Source organism: Microcaecilia unicolor, chromosome 2, assembly GCF_901765095.1.
Source record: "Microcaecilia unicolor chromosome 2, aMicUni1.1, whole genome shotgun sequence".
In the NCBI taxonomy this organism is placed as follows: Eukaryota; Metazoa; Chordata; class Amphibia; order Gymnophiona; family Siphonopidae; genus Microcaecilia; species Microcaecilia unicolor.
This window is the reverse complement of record NC_044032.1, coordinates 264,805,801-264,822,130: the sequence shown is the minus strand read 5'-3', so window position 1 is coordinate 264,822,130 and position 16,330 is coordinate 264,805,801. Positions and strand designations below refer to the sequence as shown.

Genomic DNA, 16,330 nt, shown 5'->3' with positions numbered 1-16,330 from the left:
AAGACAGAAACCAGTAAAATCTGGCAGAAAGACACAGAATTATGCTCATTTTATTTTAGGTGTAATCTGGCTGATCAAACTTCTCAGTGCAGGGGGGCCTAAAGGATAAAGGGGGCTCCCTTGCACATGGCTCCTGGATCTGAGATGGACTCATAAGAACATAAGTTGCTATACTGGGACAGACCGAAGATCCATCAAGCCCAGTTTCTTGTTTCCAACAGTGGCCAATCCAGGTCATAAGTGCCTTGCAAGATCCCAAAACAGTAAAACAGATTGTATGCTGCTCATCCTAGAAATAAGTAGTGAATTTTCCCTCGTCCATCTTAATAATGGCTTATGGACTTTTATTTTTGGAAATTATCCAAACCTTTTTTAAACCCTACTAAGCTAACTGCTTTTTACCACGTTCTCTGGCAGCGAATTCCAGAGTTTAATTACACACGGAGTGAAGAAATATTTTCTCCCCTTCAAAACTGTTGTTTGAAGTGTGCTGGGAACAGTGACATAAATTCACATCATGATGCCCCTCACCCCGTCTGTTGCCTCTATTACACCCAATGAACTCCACCTACATTTCTCTTAGGCCAAGAAAAGTATTAAGAGGTGCACTAGAAGTAAATTTGAGAGATTGAGAGGGTTTTTTTTTTTTAAATATCTGCGAGGTTCATCCCTCCCGTATCAATACAACAAGCCTATCTGGAGACTTCGCCCTGATGAGATCCAGAAGTTTACAAGCCCACATTGTCTAGTATCGTACGTTTGATATTGGGTTTATAATCTGGGTCACCAATAGCCTTATTTCGTGGGCTCATACTAAATCAATTTAGCAGTCAAACAAAATGGATCACAAAGAAACAAAAAACGATTTCTTCTGCATTCTAACTGCTAATTTTTTTGCAGTCCAGAAGAACTGGATTATCTAGCGGCGCAAGAATCCTGAGGCTGGCTCTCTTTTTTCAACACCAACTACACCTTTGCAAAATACTAAAATTTCCATGTGAATCGATTCACTGCAAGCAAAATGTCACTGATAAGAGAGGGTTGAGCCCCTGACCTCCCTCCCCTCCTGATCTGAGCTCATTTCCTGCAGGGGAGGGGCACTTACTGTTTTAAAGGACCATTCGGTCACTGTCTGATCTCCTCCGGGCTGGTTGTTTCTGTACTGCAGGGCTAAAGCTTAGGTAGCGTGAGTGCGCCGGTAGAAGGGAGCCTCAGAGACAGTTCAGCAGCATGGCCAGCTACAAGAAACCAGAGGAGAAGACCCTACAGGCCCTACGGGACCTAGCTAACCGCTTGAGGATCCACGCTATCCGGGCGACATGTGCATCCAACTCCGGGTAAGGACTGGAGGCCGGAGGGAGCAGAAACTGCGATCGGCTTCTTGCAGGTTTCAGACACGTGTTTTGCAGCGCAGGCTAGTCCCGATTCTCAGACTCCTGTACCCCCGACATTAGAGCGCGACCGCGTGTAGCGGGAACTTCTTGGTAGTGGGTCTTCGTTTCCCGCCCTCATAGTTTAAGCTTAGCGCTCGCAACCTCCCATTTTTTAATTGCAGAAGACCTGCAGTGTACTTTTGAGGGTTTTTGTTTTCTTCCTTGCGAATAGATCATGATCCCTTCTCCTATTCATTGACTAAAATCATAACTTAAAACGATAGCTCTCTATTTTGAGCAGATATTTTTCAGTTTCAGCAGTACTGAGCAAGCATGGCTATTGAGACGCAAGGAGCCCTGACCTAGTATTTATTCCTCGCTTAGTAGAGATTAGAGGGTAGGCAAGGCAATTTTTATGTAGTGTCGTATTCATATTGTCTAGTGAGGACGAGGTGGGGGTAGGAGGAGGCATTCTTCAACTATTTGTAGCCCAGACAAAAATTGTGGGCTTATTTCAACACTTCACCTCTTGCAAATATTGAAAGTCTCTTTATTAGCGACACCAGTTAATATCTTAGAGTGGGACTGGGAGTAATGCTATAATCACAGACACTTTTTTTCCTTTGCTCACTTTCACTTCCCATGGAGATAACGATCACTGCATTGATGGACCTGGGGTAGAAGGGATCCTCACGTTTCTCTTTCCCGGGGGGGGGGAGGGGAAGACATACTTGTTGAGTCGTGGTAGGGCGGAAGGGGGCTGTCTAAAGATAACCTTAGAGGGGATTCCTTGCCCATCTGTAGTCGTCTACCCCTTTTTAGTTAGAAGCCGATGGCGCTGTTAACCCGCTCTTGCCTGAATGCTGTTGAGACAGGTTGTATTTGTGATGTTAGTAAGTCCCTAGAGGAATGCTGATTAGTTTGGGTGGTATATAAATATTTGTTTGGCTACAACAAATCTCCCTCCCCCCCCCCCCCCCCCGAAGCTCACACACTTGCAGGTGGTTTGGCTATACACTGGTTTCTAGGCTTCAGTGGGTTAAACTCCCCTTGTGTTTAGGGGGTATGTAAGATTCTTTTGTATAACTGCTCCAGCAGCACTTATAACCTTAAGTGAGACACACCTAAACAGGTGAGTGAGGAACAGATTTAGGTGCTCATTTTCAAAGCACATAGACTTATGAAGTTACATAGAGTATTTTCAAAACACATACTTGTTACAATTGAGGCGTATTTTCAAAGCACTTAGCCTTTCAAAGTTCCATAGGTTTCTATAGAACTTTGAAAGGCTAAGTGCTTTGAAAATATGCCTCTGTAAGTCTGTGTTCTGAAAATGTCTATAGCCTCCCTTGGGTTGAATGCTCAAATCATTCTCTGTTATGTGCATGAGTGAATTGGGGCTCTGCTAAGCCTGAAAAGTTACAAATAGAAATATGAGAGAAAAATAGTGTGATGCTTTTAATTTGAGCTAAATTACATTTTTTATATGGTTTACAAGGTAGAAGCTGCTTCTGCTGCCCCATTGACAGAATATAGTGCAGGATCCTAGTGGTGGAGTGAGTTGAGGACACTGCCCTCTGATACAGGGCACTCACATCCTAAATGGGTAGGGAGATGGCTTTAAGGGGGTTTTGTATTTTAAATGAATCCAGCTAGGACTTTTACCAGTTGGAACAGAGCTGGAAGCAGAATTCTTCTGCTTGGATTTTGGATGAGAGTTCGGATATCTCAAATGCCTTCTGTCATAGCCCTTTATCTGTCACTTTAGTCTCAAGTACTGGATGTGATTGCTAGGAGTGGGGTTTTTTTTTTTTTTTTTTTTGCTCAACAGGCTTTCTGCTTCCTTGGGCTGCCAGTTCAGTCATAGGTTGAAGTCCAGTAACATGAGCCTTCATTCACAACTACCCAGGGCTTATATTTTACCCTTGTTTTGAGGGAATTGAGCAATGAACACCTTCCAAACCCAAATGCAGCCACTGGCAGTTGCCACAACTGCCTCCCAGAGCAAGAGGGAGGAGGCTGGTTTGCATTGTCTCTGCATTATCCCTAGGTGACAAGTCTGAATCCTGAGGTGGGACTTGACGTCTGGTCCCCTCACATGAGAGTATGCTCACTGCAGTGAGCCAGTGCACTGGTCTGTAAGTGCTAGTTTGTGTTTTCTTGCCTTGGTAAGGGATTTGCTTAGAGGGAACTGGGGGGGGGGGGGGGGGGTTATTTTTATTGTTATGGAAGTGCTATGGAGGAAATGGTACCTTGAGACTCTGGATGAAGCTTGTGAAAGTTGATGCCTTTGAGGAGTCCCTAGGTCACATGTACAGCTCTTTGACAATTGGCCCATGTCCAGTTTGGCTGCTTATTAATGTGTGCTTTCTTTCTAGCCATCCCACATCTTGCTGCAGTGCTGCTGATATCCTGGCTGTGCTGTTTTTCAAAACCATGAAATACACAGCAGCTGATCCTGCCAATCCCAATAACGACCGCTTTGTGCTGTCCAAGGTGAGGAGGGCAGGGGCTCACTATCAGTTCTCCCACCTTTGGTGTACTTTTTTCATGTTTTTATTGGTGCCAATATATGCTAAAACTTAAAAATAAAAATTGCAAGCATTTTCCTACAAAAATACATCCTCCAGTATCCTTAAACCCTTCACAATGTTTGGCTTTAGTGTGGCTTTTTTGAAGATGACTTAAATTTCCAGGTTACAATAAGTGTTTTCCTGTTCCCAGATAGCTTACAATCTTTTTTTATTACACTTGTACCCCGCGCTTTCCCACTCATGGCAGGCTCAATGCGGCTTACATATTGTATACAGGTACTTATTTGTACCTGGGGCAATGGAGGGTTAAGTGACTTGCTCAGAGTCACAAGGAGCTGCCTGTGCCTGCAGTGGGAATCGAACCCAGTTCCCTAGGACCAAAGTCCACCACACTAACAACTAGGCCACTCCTCCACCCTGAGGCAGTAGAGCAGGGGGTTCCCAAACCTGTGCTTCAGGTTTTCAGGGTATCCACAATGAATATGCATATATGATTTGCACATTTAAGAGGCAGTGGATGCAAGTTGATCTCTTGCATATTCATTGTGGATATCCTGATCTGGCTGGGGTTCCCCAGGACAGGTTTGGGAATCAATTCAGTATAGGGCTAAGTGACTTGCCCAAGTTCACAAGGAGTCAAGTGGGATTTGAACCTTGACTTTCCTGCTTCTCCGCCCACTGCTCTAACCGTTGAGCCACACTTCCTATCTCCATGTATTCATTTTCTCAAGTCCTGCTGGACTAGTCCGGAACCCACCCATGGAAGCTATAGCAGTCAAGAGAAGTTTTTTCTAAATTTGTCATAAGTGAGTATGTTGTAATTCATTCCTGGGTTAATAACCATGAAATGAGTTGGACTGCATCACATTTTGCTTTAGTGGTGAATTGGAAATCCAAAAACACAACACACCTTCAGTTGTCTTAGCTTTGGTATAGGATACCGAGGAACTGAAGGCAAGTGCCAGCCCCCTATAAAAGAGAGAGAAGTCTATTCTGAGCTGTTTCTCTGGTTCCATCTGCTGGCAGGGGGACATAACCCACTCATTTGGTCTGGTAAGCTCAAGGGAAGGAGATACAGGTGAGACTAAATCCCCCACCCCTGAATTCCTTGGGTGTTGATGTTGCTCAGACTTTTTGCCTGCCTCTTTCCTGCGCCCCTGCTTTTTTTCTGAGAAGCCTGAACTGTGAAGATTACCTTGTTACACTTTGGGACCTGGTGTCCACGCTTATGGTAGCTTGGCCACACTTTTATGTACATTGCGACTGCTAGTTTATTGAAACAGGAGTTGAGACCAGATACCTCTCCTTTTCCTGTAGTAGAGTAGGGGTATTGACTTCTGGTTTTTGAGGGCTGTTAAGCCCATGTTTTCAGGGTATCCTTAATAAATATGCATGTGCAAATCTCATGCAAGTATATCCTGAAAACCAAACTGGTCTTCCAGGACTGGAAGTGAATACGCTGCAGTAGAACATCTCATGGACTTGGCTTCTGCTATGAAGCTGTAAATGCGATCCTGCTAACGTACTGCGCTTGATGCTCAATTATCTTTCCTCTTTCAGGGCCATGCTGCTCCCATCCTCTATGCGGCTTGGGTCGAAGCTGGTTACATCTCAGAATCTGACATCCTCAATCTCAGGAAGATAGACTCTGATCTGGAAGGACACCCTACCCCTGTGAGAAGTGCTTTCTGTCCCTTGAACAGTTTTTTTTTTTTTTTTGTTGTTGTTTTTTTTTAAGATCTTACATGCCATGCAGAAGTGTGCTCACAGGATTATATCTGTAGAGCTTTGGATGTCTTTTGTCCTGTTGATGTGCACAGGTGTAAGAATTGGTGTAATGTCATCTTAAGAAGTTAGGTTTTTTTTTAGCTCTAACACCATTTTCTTTTTCTGGACAGAAACTTCCTTTTGTAGATGTGGCAACTGGATCTCTGGGTCAGGGTCTGGGGGCAGCCTGTGGCATGGCCTACACTGCAAAGCACTTTGACAAGGCGAGGTAAGGGACAATGGGGGCATCACATGACCTGGAATGAACCATTCATAATTTTTTTTTTTTTTTTTACAGTGGGCTGACTGTTCCTAATGCATTTCGTTCTCGAGATTTGACTTGACATTCCTTATGCTGTTTCTTCCATTTTCTGAAGTATTTTCTTTTAGCTCCAATAGCTTCCTTCACCTCGTTTTTTAATCCATGCTGGCTGTCGTTTGGTCTTCCGTTCTCTTAATACGCGGAATATATTCTGTGCTTCCAGGATAGTATTTTTGAACAGCATCCATGCCTGATGTAAATTTTTGACCCTCACAGCCTGTGGTTTTGGGTTTTTTTTTTTCACCATTCTTAATTTATCAGTCTCCTTTTGAAAGTTACACGCTAATGTATTGGATCTCCTATGTATACTCCAACGCTATTATCAAATCTGATCATATGATCACTGTTATCAAGCTGCTCCCGCGCCAGATCATGTGCTCCACTACCACTAAGGACTAGGTCTAGAATTTTTCCTTCTCTTGGTTCCTGTACCAGCTGTTCCATAGAGCAGTCCTTGGATTTTGTCAAGGAATTTTACCTCCTAGCATGCCCTGATGCATTTACCCAGTCAATATTGGGGATAATTGAAATTACCCATTATTGTGTTGCCCCAGTTTAAGCCTCCCTAATTTCCTTTGACATTTCAATCTTTTTCCCCTTTACACATGGAATTTCAATCCAAAGGGATTCCAAGATGTCTTGTTTCCTGCAGAATTTTCAATCTATTTGATTCAAGGCCATCCTTAACAAATAAGTACATATGTATTGGAGAAGTGGTTAGGGTGGTGGACTTTGGTCCTGGGGAACTGAGGTACTGAGTTCGATTCCCACTTCAGGCACAGGCAGCTCCTTGTGACTCTGGGCAAGTCACTTAATCCTCCATTGCCCCAGGTACAAATAAGTACCTGTATAAAATATGTAAGCCACATTGAGCCTGCCATGAGTGGGAAAGTGCAGGGTACAAATGTAACAAAAAAAAAAATACTGGGACAGACCAAAGGTCCATCAAGCCCAGCATCCTGTTTCCAACAGTGGCCAATCCAGGTCACACGTACCTGGCAAGATCCCAAAAAAGTACAAAACATTTTATACTTTTTTTTTTTTTCCCCCCACATCCAATTTAATAATGGTCCATGGACTTTTTGGGAAGCTGTCCAAACCCTATAATGCTACCCCTCCATCAATTCGATCCACCCTATCACTACGATATAATTTGTACTCCGGGTATTTCCCACTGGTTATCTTCCTTCCACCAGGTCTCAGATGCCTATTGTATCTAATTTTTCATTTAGTGCAATATATTCTAACTCTCCCATCTTATTTCTTAGGTTTCTGGCATTTGCATATAGACATTTCAAACTGTTCGTATTTACATCATGCTCAGTACTTGATGATATTAATTTTTCAATCTTTTGACTTTTTTTTTAATTCTAAAGTATCAGCCCTTGGGGGACAGTAGATTTGATAGCCTTTGTCGACAGTGTGAGATAGAAATAGGAGGGGTAGGAGCAATGTTAATGTTCCTACTATAGCTAAATGGATTCCCCAGTTCTAATTTTGTGCTGAAGATAGGGAATGTTGGTATAGGGTTGTCCACAGGGGGTACTTCTCCCTATATCAAAAAATGGGGAATCTTGCTTTCTTGCTGTATTAAATGTGCACATTCTCAGTTGGGGGGGGGGGGGGGGAGGAGTTAGATCAAATGTTACAGCATTGTCCCTCAATTAGTTCTTATAGATGACAGAAACAGTGGGCTCCCCAGTAACTGGCCAAATAATTCCTTTTTACCCATTGGTTTTGGTGCTTTGATGGGATAAGGCCTTACCCATACAAGGAAAGGGAATAGGGTTATTTCATAAATCCCAGGTAATAGCATTAAAATGTGTTCTTGGACATTGATGGCAACTGGAGCCACCTACATTCTGGGAGTGGAGGAGTGAGCTACATTGTGTGCTGGGATCTCAGGGAGTGAAGTGTATATATAAATGTAAAAGATTTTTGATGGTCTGGGATCCTTATTTCCTCACACAGAGAGCAAGAATCTCCAACACAAATGTGCTTGGTGGGTGCTCTAGACCAGGGGTAGGCAACTCCGGTCCTTGAGAGCCGCAGGTCAGGTTTTCAGGATATCCACAATGAATATGCAGGAGATTTGCAAGCACTGCCTCCATGGTATGCAAATCTATCTCCTGCATATTCATTGTGGATATCCTGAAAACCTGACCTGCCTGCAGCTCTCTGACTGGAGTTGCCTACTCCTGCTCTAGACAGTTGTAAACTTGTCTGGGTTGAATTATGGGAGTTATCACAATTGGGTTGAGTTGGGATAGGGGAGGGGGTTGGAGTTCAGATGGGGTAAGTGGCAGAGGGATTTTTTTTTTTGTTCACAGATGGAGCTATAAATGTACAAGCTCTGTTTACTTAAATTTTGATGGTTTGAAGGGGGGTGGGTTACAAAAAAGGGAGCTTGTTATAAACGTGCAGGAGGTTCACTTTTTCAGGTACACTTACATTCAGTATTTGTGAAGGTTGTCTCGTCTGTTTAAACAAATTGTTACATCATATGAGAGGAAGTTTGGGGGTGGAATGTGGAGATATGAAACTGAATTCAGTTACTTTGATTTCTTTATGGATATGCATGAGGTGAAATTGCTGCATTGTTCTGTTGATTTTGTATGTGCTGTCTTCAAGTTAAATAAAGAACAGAGGATCCAAGATGGCTGATCGTACCTGGCATAGATTGTTTCCAAGCATTTGCTTCTGTTGGTCATGCCAAAACGTAGGGGCCAGTCTGTGGCTGGAGCTTCAGTGGTCGTCTTCCTTCTGCTGTTGGTGCAATGGACTAGTTTGTTTAGAGAACTGGGACTTCTATTGGGTCGGTGGGTAACCTGCTGGAGCAGCGCACGGTAAATGGAGACTCGAGTGTTCCATGGACGAGGTCACATTTGGCCCCGATGCGAGCGCAGCTTGTTCTGCGTCCAGGAAGTGTCGTGGAAAGTGAATGGCGAGAGGCTCCGGATCACCCTGAGGGTGAAGTGGAAACCCCAGAGGCGTTGGGTTTATCAGCAGGAGCTGAGATGGCTGTAGCTTCTATCTCTGGGGAGGTTGCTGTGAGAACAGAGATGGAATCTACTACTCAATTGCCCTCCCCTTGTCCCTTCCTTCTCACCCATTACTTCCCTCACCTGTAACTGTCTTGTCTGTATTATTTAATTGTAAGCTCTGTTGAGCAGGGATCGTCTTTGTATCAGGTGTTCAGCGCTGCATGCGTCTGGTAGCGCTATACAAATGCTGCTAATAATAATATTCCTCGATGGACCCTCAGATACCTGTACTGCCAATTCCTTCATGCGTCAAGCCGCCTGAAGTGACTGGACAGTCTTTGGGCCTTAATTGCAGACCTGGGTAAAGATTTGTGCCCCAGGTTCAAAAATTGGACCAGGGACTGGCTATTTTGGAAAGGGTGTTATGGGAAACTGACTCTGGGTTAAATATTGCTGGAAAGTGCATAAACAGGAAAAAATTGGAGGCAGTTAAATCTTTCACTTATCTGTATAAAGGGACTTGCCTAACTTGAGGAGGAAAGCTGAGCCATTTGAAAACTTCATGAGGAGTAATTTACGTTCCCTGAACTTTCGTAAGGCTTTGCAGTTACTCCTTGAGATGCGTTAGAGAGATATTAAGGAAAATTTGGGGGGTTACTAAAGAAAATGTTCCACCCTCTTAGTTTATTTGCCCTTATGAATCTGTTGCTACCTAACAGAATGCTGATCAGCAGGATGTGTCTGCAGTATTAGAATCTTCTGATACAGAATTACCTGTTGCATCAACCTTGGTGACTCCTGTGGTTCTGACCCCTGAGGAGAACTGGCTATTGCAAATTTATTTCAAGAATAAAAAGGCTTTCTTTAGGACTCTGAATTCAGATTTTCCATGATGGCAGTTTACTGCTGAATCCTGAAGCCCTTCAGGTAGGGGCTAACCCTTACATTATCCTTGTAAATGTGTAGTCGGGTATCAGCCAATCAAATGGGGTTTTTTAACCTCAGCTTTTTTTTTTTTTTTTTTTTTTTTGGTGTCATGGGGAATCCTTTAAACCCTCATGATTATTGCTTTCTAATGTAATTTTGGAAATTCCTCTTGATCAGGTGCTTTTGCCTTAATTGTGTTTTCCTTTAAATTTAGCTTCTCCATTATTCATAGTCTTTGATTTAACATGTAGATTTGAGTTATGACTTCCAGTATATATGTTCTTTAACCTTTCTTTCCTTTTTATGTTATGAAGGTTATGTACAAGTGTGCTGCTTGATTGTAGATGTTAAATACTCATAAATTAAAAAAAAAATAGAATATTCTAATTCTAAAGTGTCTTCCTGTCTTTATGTGGGGGATGATTTAACGTTAAGAGGCTGTCTGTTTAAAGCCTGATTTAAGACATATAAAGTGGGCTGTACAGGGAGGGAGTGATGGGTAAAGTAGATGTTCCCAGAGTGGCGTTTGGTGTTTGCACGTCTGTTTTCAAAAATACAAAATTCAGTGTGTATAGACAGTCATACACTTTTGTAATTATGCCTGCACCAGAGCATACACTGAAGCCTCCTGTTGCTGATTTGTATTTTCCAAGCAACAGTGCTAGAAGAGAGAGAGTACACATACTTTTCTTTCCTAAAATTACTTTTCACACCTATGTTGGCTGCATCCAGTTGAACTGGGAAATGGATGTGGCCTAGGGAATGTAGTTCTGCCTCCTATTGTAGGGGGCCTGGATAATCTTTCACCTATATTTGTGTTTCTAGTTACCGAGTATATTGCCTGCTGGGAGATGGTGAGTCTTCAGAAGGTTCTGTATGGGAAGCCATGGCCTTTGCATCGCACTATAAGCTCGATAACTTGGTGGCCATCTTTGATGTGAACCGCTTGGGCCAGAGTGAAGCTGCCCCTCTACAGCATGAGACCAGTGTTTACCAAAAGCGCTGTGAGGCCTTTGGGTAACTAGTCCTTTTTTATTTATTTATTTTATTCCTGGAGGATCTCGTCTCCCTCCTCTCACTGGCTTGAATTTTTTTGGCAGGTGGAACACTTACGTGGTAGATGGTCATGATGTGGAAGAGTTGTGCAGTGTCCTCTGGCAGGCGGCTCAAGTGAAGGATAAGCCTACTGCCATTATTGCTAAAACCTACAAAGGAAGAGGGATCCCAGGTGAGCAGCATCTGTAGTCTTGGTACTTATTAAAGCAGGAGTGGGCAACCTGTGGCCTGCCAGTGAATTTTATGTGGCCTACAAAACCATAGGAAGTATACACAGAAGAAAACATTAATTAGCATGTTGGTGCCTTTAGTAGTCTTTTTCTGACCTTCGATTCACTGACATACCTTGGTAATGTCACAGCATCATTTAGCTGTGCACTGATTTCTCTGTTTCCTGATGATGATCAGTCAAAAGACAGCAGCGCTAGGTTAAGATTCTAGGGCACAGTATTTGTAAAATCTTACTGTTTCTTTTGGAATACTCATTCAATATACCTCTTTAATCTCTCAACCACACTGTTATCTGCCCACCTGTGTCAGTCCTGTTTATGTTGGATAATTGACAGTAAACTGTTAGTGGCTATTTTTGAAAATTTCTTTTTACTTGTCAGAGGTCGATGGACCTCTGTGCATTTCCCATTCTGACATTACGTAATGTTGCAGTCTGCTAGGGACACTCGTGTGGCTCTGTATAAAGGCTACCAGGCCCTGGATGATTAAAGCATCCTTCCTTTACATCTATACCAGACCAGCCCTGGACAAATGGGTTATGTCTATCTACCAGCAGATGGAGACGGAGAAAATAGTTCCAAGTGAATCGTTCTTAAGGGTATCATGCAGCCTGGAATATTCAGATGGTGGATGACCAGTGCAGTTTTTTATTGCAATAAAAACAAACCATAAACAGAGCAACAGAATAAGTATCACATGTTAGACCTGCCCATTCCTCCCCTAATTCCCAATTGCTCCTCATCACACTTGAAAGGAATATCCATTAACTGGCTCCAGAAAGCTTGTACTCTTATAGCCTCTGAGCCTGCCTCACAGTATAAAGTGTTGCTCACCACCACCCCCCCCCCCCCAACAGAACACCTAGAACAAACTAAATCAAATCCCTATTGAGAACTATAAGTGTTACCACGTCCACGTGGGTGAAGGGTTTTTAAGTAAGGCTCCCAAACCTGCAAACATTCTTAGGCTTAGGTGAGTCCTTTGCATCCTTGGCTTCCCAAGTCACCAACAGATGTAGGGACATCGAAGGCCTTTATGAAGCAGAAAGCATAGTCTTCAAAAGGAACTCTCATTTGCTCTCGTGGATTCTTGTTGATCGCTCCAGTTCTATTCTGTGAGGCACAGTTCCAACTAGCTAGAGATCCCTGCTACAGAGCTTGGCTTGTGGCTATCACTCTTGTTTTTCTCTTTGACATTTTACAGATCCTCTGCTTTGGCGGCCCAAGCGCACACCAGTGGGGTTAGCTGCCTAGGTAGAACAGGCACCATTTGAGTGCAAAACTGAAGTATTTGCTCCACATTCCCACAGAGGCTTTCACTTTCGCTTCCTTAGCATCCCTCAGGATTGGCCCAGAATCTGACTGATGGGTTGTACACTCCTTCTGGTAGGTGAGAGACTGAGCTCAAGAGCCCTGGCTACCTACAGCTAGATTCAGTATTAGTGTCCAGCAGGTGGAAGGACATGAACCCTTTAGTCTCCTTTCTTGTCTTTATTTTATATTTTTTTTTATAGCCAGAAAAGAGGAATAAAGTGGATAGATTGTTTAGCTAGTTTTCAGAGAGGAGTGTGTGGCTTTCTTTTCAATTTTTCTGTGCACCAGTGTTGTGTTGGCTGAGGCCTGCGGGGCTTTCCCTTAAGCCTGAGTGGGGGGGGGGGCAAGTCCCTCCCCCAAATTCATCCCTTTCCTCCCTTCAGCACTAGACTCTACTAGAGTACTGGGAGTGTACCTCTTCCTCTTCAGGGGAAGAGTGCTTGAACTTTGGAAGAGGCTGTTGCGTTTTTTTTTTTTTTTTTTTTTAAAGCAAACGGCAGCAGCTCTCCGCTGGGCTTGGTGGCGCTTTTGTTTTTTGTTCTGTCTCTGGTATTTCAGGAGTGCATTCCTGCTGATCAAAAAAAAAAAGCAGTTTTAGTGCATCGCACTGTGGTAGAGAGACAGATGCTCAGTCTGCTGGCGGCGGGGACTTGAAATGAGCGGGACATGTAAGTTCTGCACAGCAGTTATTTCAGAAGTGGCTGGTCCCTCTCAGCTCCTCCTGTTGCGGTACAGCTCAACAAATTTCAGGGGTCAGTGCAGATAAACCGATGGCTCTCATTTTGGCGGGAAGCTCCGCCATGTTCCCTCGCAGGTTGTATTGGCATAGTGGCCTTCTTCCCTGCTGCCCCATACGACAGAGCAGTCTGCAGTAGCACTGCCAGAACACTCGGGAATTCCGGAGGGGAGCTTCCCTCTGGAATTTGTGCTTCAGATTTACCAGGCCTTTATGCAAAAAAAAAAAAGTCCCACTTCAGCACCTTTAGGAGGTAGCTTAGGGAGGCAGGTAGCAGCAAAGCAGCCTAGGGGATCCTGGGATCTGGCCTGTGATCTAGAGGAGGCTGACTTTTTTATTAGGAGTTTTTTTAGAGGACTCATGTCCTGTGGACTCTGGGGCGAACTCTTTGCTCCTAGAGGGAAGGTCCTTCGGTGGTGAAGATTTTTCACAAAGAGGACTTGAACTCATTTCAGTAGTGGCTACTACTGCATTTTGAGGATGAGCAACCCACAGCTGCAGAAGGCTGTAAGGTGGACCTTCTGGTTAAGGGCATTGGGTGACCAGGTAGAACCTTCCCGATGTACCAGGATGATATGGATATATCCAGGCTCAGTGGGATGTCGGATTCCGCTTTTTGTCCTGCTAGGTCTGTGGTGCGTCTCTATCCAGGTCCCGAGTTGGACAAGTTCCTTCTTAGGCCTCCAGTGGTGGATGTGGTTGTCTCGGCTGTTACTAAGCACAATACAGTTCTGGTTGATGGAGGCACAGCTCTTCGGGATGTTCAGGCTCGCCGTATGGAAACTCTTTTGAAGAGTAGTTTTGATGTCTCCATCTTGGCAGTGCAGGTAGCCATCTGTGGTGGCTAGGGCTCGTTTCTGGTGGAATCGCCATGCCGGATAGTCACAGCAGATGCCAGCCTCAGGGGCTGGGGAGCTCACTATCTGGGTGGTTTGCGCAAGGCCTTTGGTCTCCGCAGGAGGTTCTGTTATCAACCTCTTGGAAACAAGAGCGATTCGGTTGGCTCTGGAAGTGTTTTGCTCGCTGCTGGTGGGCAAGTCTGTGTGTATTCTGACAGCACTATAGCGGTATCTTATGTCAATCGATAAGTCACCAGTTGCAGCAGGAAACAGCAAGTTCATCTGGCTGCCATCTCGGTGTTGCATGTGGCAGGAATGACAAACTTTCAGGTGTATTTTCAGTCGACATGCCCTAGACCCGGGAGAGTGGTATCTCAGTACCACAGCATTCCATGAAGTCATGGAATGCTGGGGACTTCCAATCATGGACCTATTGGCCACAAATCTCAATGTGAAGGTACCCCATTTCTTCAGTCGCAGAAGGGATCTAAAAGTGGAAAGTGTGGATGCTCTTCTGCAGCCTTGGCCTTCTATATGCATTTCTTCCATGGCTTCTAATGGGATGCCTAATCCAACGGTTGTGTTATTTGATGTGTATGAGAAAATCCACGGGATAATCTGATCCAAGGACTTGGGCTATATATACGTGTGAACTCTGTCAAGAATTATTCAGCTTGCTGATGTCAACATGGTGAAAGAATTATGTATCTGTGCCATTCAGTATCTTAAAAGTTTGAATTAAGGGGGTAAATATAGCTTTGTGTGGGTAATTTGTTGATTGGATGCATGTGTTGTGGTGGTAGTGGTATGTATGAAGTTTGAGTGATTTATGGGTGTAACAGAGTATTAATTTATAATAAGAAATTGAGCAATAGTTGTCAGATTTTGTAATCCCAACTGATTGAGGCACACAAGTTCAGTGATCCTGATAGCTCCGGATTGGCTGTGGTATGCTGATCTCATGCTCCTCGTTGAACTGTCGCTTCTGTTTCCGTAGTCTCCTGGACTGCTAGTCCAGTGGTTCACCCAGACCTGGCTTGATTTGCAGCTTGGCTCTTGAAAGGGCTAGGTTGGTGAAGAGAAGTTACTCCTCCAAGGTTGTTGTCACAGCGCCAGTTGACTTCTTGGAATTATATTCAATCTTGACAGATTTTTGAGACTTGGTGCGCAGATCGCAATGTTCTGGTGTGGCTTAGGAATTGGTTATTAGAAAACAGAGGGTAGGTTTAAATGGTCATCTCTCAATGGAGGAGGGTGAACAGTGGAGTTCCGTAGGGATCAGTACTGGGACTGGTGCTATTTAACATATTTATAAATATAGTGGAAAAAGGTCCGTTTCTGACAGTAATGAAACGGGCGCTAGCAAGGTTTTCGTCGGAGTGTGTGTGAGAGTGACTGTGTGAGAGAGAGAGTGAATGTGCGTGTGTGATATTGAGAGAGTGAGACTGGGTGCGAGTGTGTACATGAGTGTGTGTGTGAGAATCAGAGTGTGTGCCAGGGGCCCCTCCCTCCTCCCTCCCAGTTACAGGGTCATCCCTCCGTCCCTTCCAGTGTCTGGGTCCCCCCACCCCAAAAACCTTTTGTCCTTTACCTGGTTTGTCGTAGTTTTTCCATTAGAACTTGTTTCAGTTGTAAGAAGACCAAAAAAAACGACAATGTGGATGTGCAGCTCATATGTGTGCTTGGTTTGAGTGTATGTGAATGACAGCTGTGTTGGGGAGAGGAAACAGATTAACCAATGGGCTTCCTTGCTTAGTGTAGTTCATTGGCGTCCTGCAGCATGGCCGGGTTTGGAGAGGAGAGGGAGGGCGAAGGAACGGTGAGAGGGTGGGTGAGGCGTACTGTGGGATGGGGGGGGGGATCCTGTTGCGATTTTACTTTGGGTTTCATTGTATGTCAAATGACGGCTGCGTTGGGGAGTGGAAAGAGGGGGGTTGTAGGGTGTTGTGACCTCGGGGGGTGGGTGGAGGGGTGAGTGGTGGCAACATGTGGGGGGGTGGTGAAGGGTGGTAGTGTTGGCAACTTGGGGGATGAGGGGTGGTGACTTTGGCGGGGCGTGGGTGTTGAGTGGCGCTGCCTTTTTTTTTCTTTTTTTTTTTTTGTATCTTACGGAGGGAGGGGAGTGGAGGGTTGAGTTGCGGGTGTTGCGACTCTGGGGTGGAGGGTGGAGCACTGTGTTGTGACTTGGGGGGGTGTTCGCAACATGTGGGGGGGTGGTATTGTTGGCAACTTGGGGTGGTGACTCTGG

General features: G+C 44.5%; 1 protein-coding gene across 1 annotated transcript in view; it reads left to right on the top strand.

Moving 5' to 3' along the window:
• Positions 1-1,103: 1,103 nt before the first annotated feature.
• Positions 1,104-16,330, top strand: part of TKTL1 (transketolase like 1) — a 36,773-nt gene continuing 21,546 nt past the window's right edge. Inside the window, exons 1-6 of the mRNA XM_030194108.1 lie at positions 1,104-1,337; positions 3,752-3,869; positions 5,468-5,581; positions 5,806-5,903; positions 10,733-10,924; positions 11,008-11,135. Of these exons, the coding sequence (XP_030049968.1) occupies positions 1,231-1,337; positions 3,752-3,869; positions 5,468-5,581; positions 5,806-5,903; positions 10,733-10,924; positions 11,008-11,135 (757 nt within the window). The 5' untranslated portion in view covers positions 1,104-1,230. The remainder of the gene's footprint in view (positions 1,338-3,751; positions 3,870-5,467; positions 5,582-5,805; positions 5,904-10,732; positions 10,925-11,007; positions 11,136-16,330) is intronic.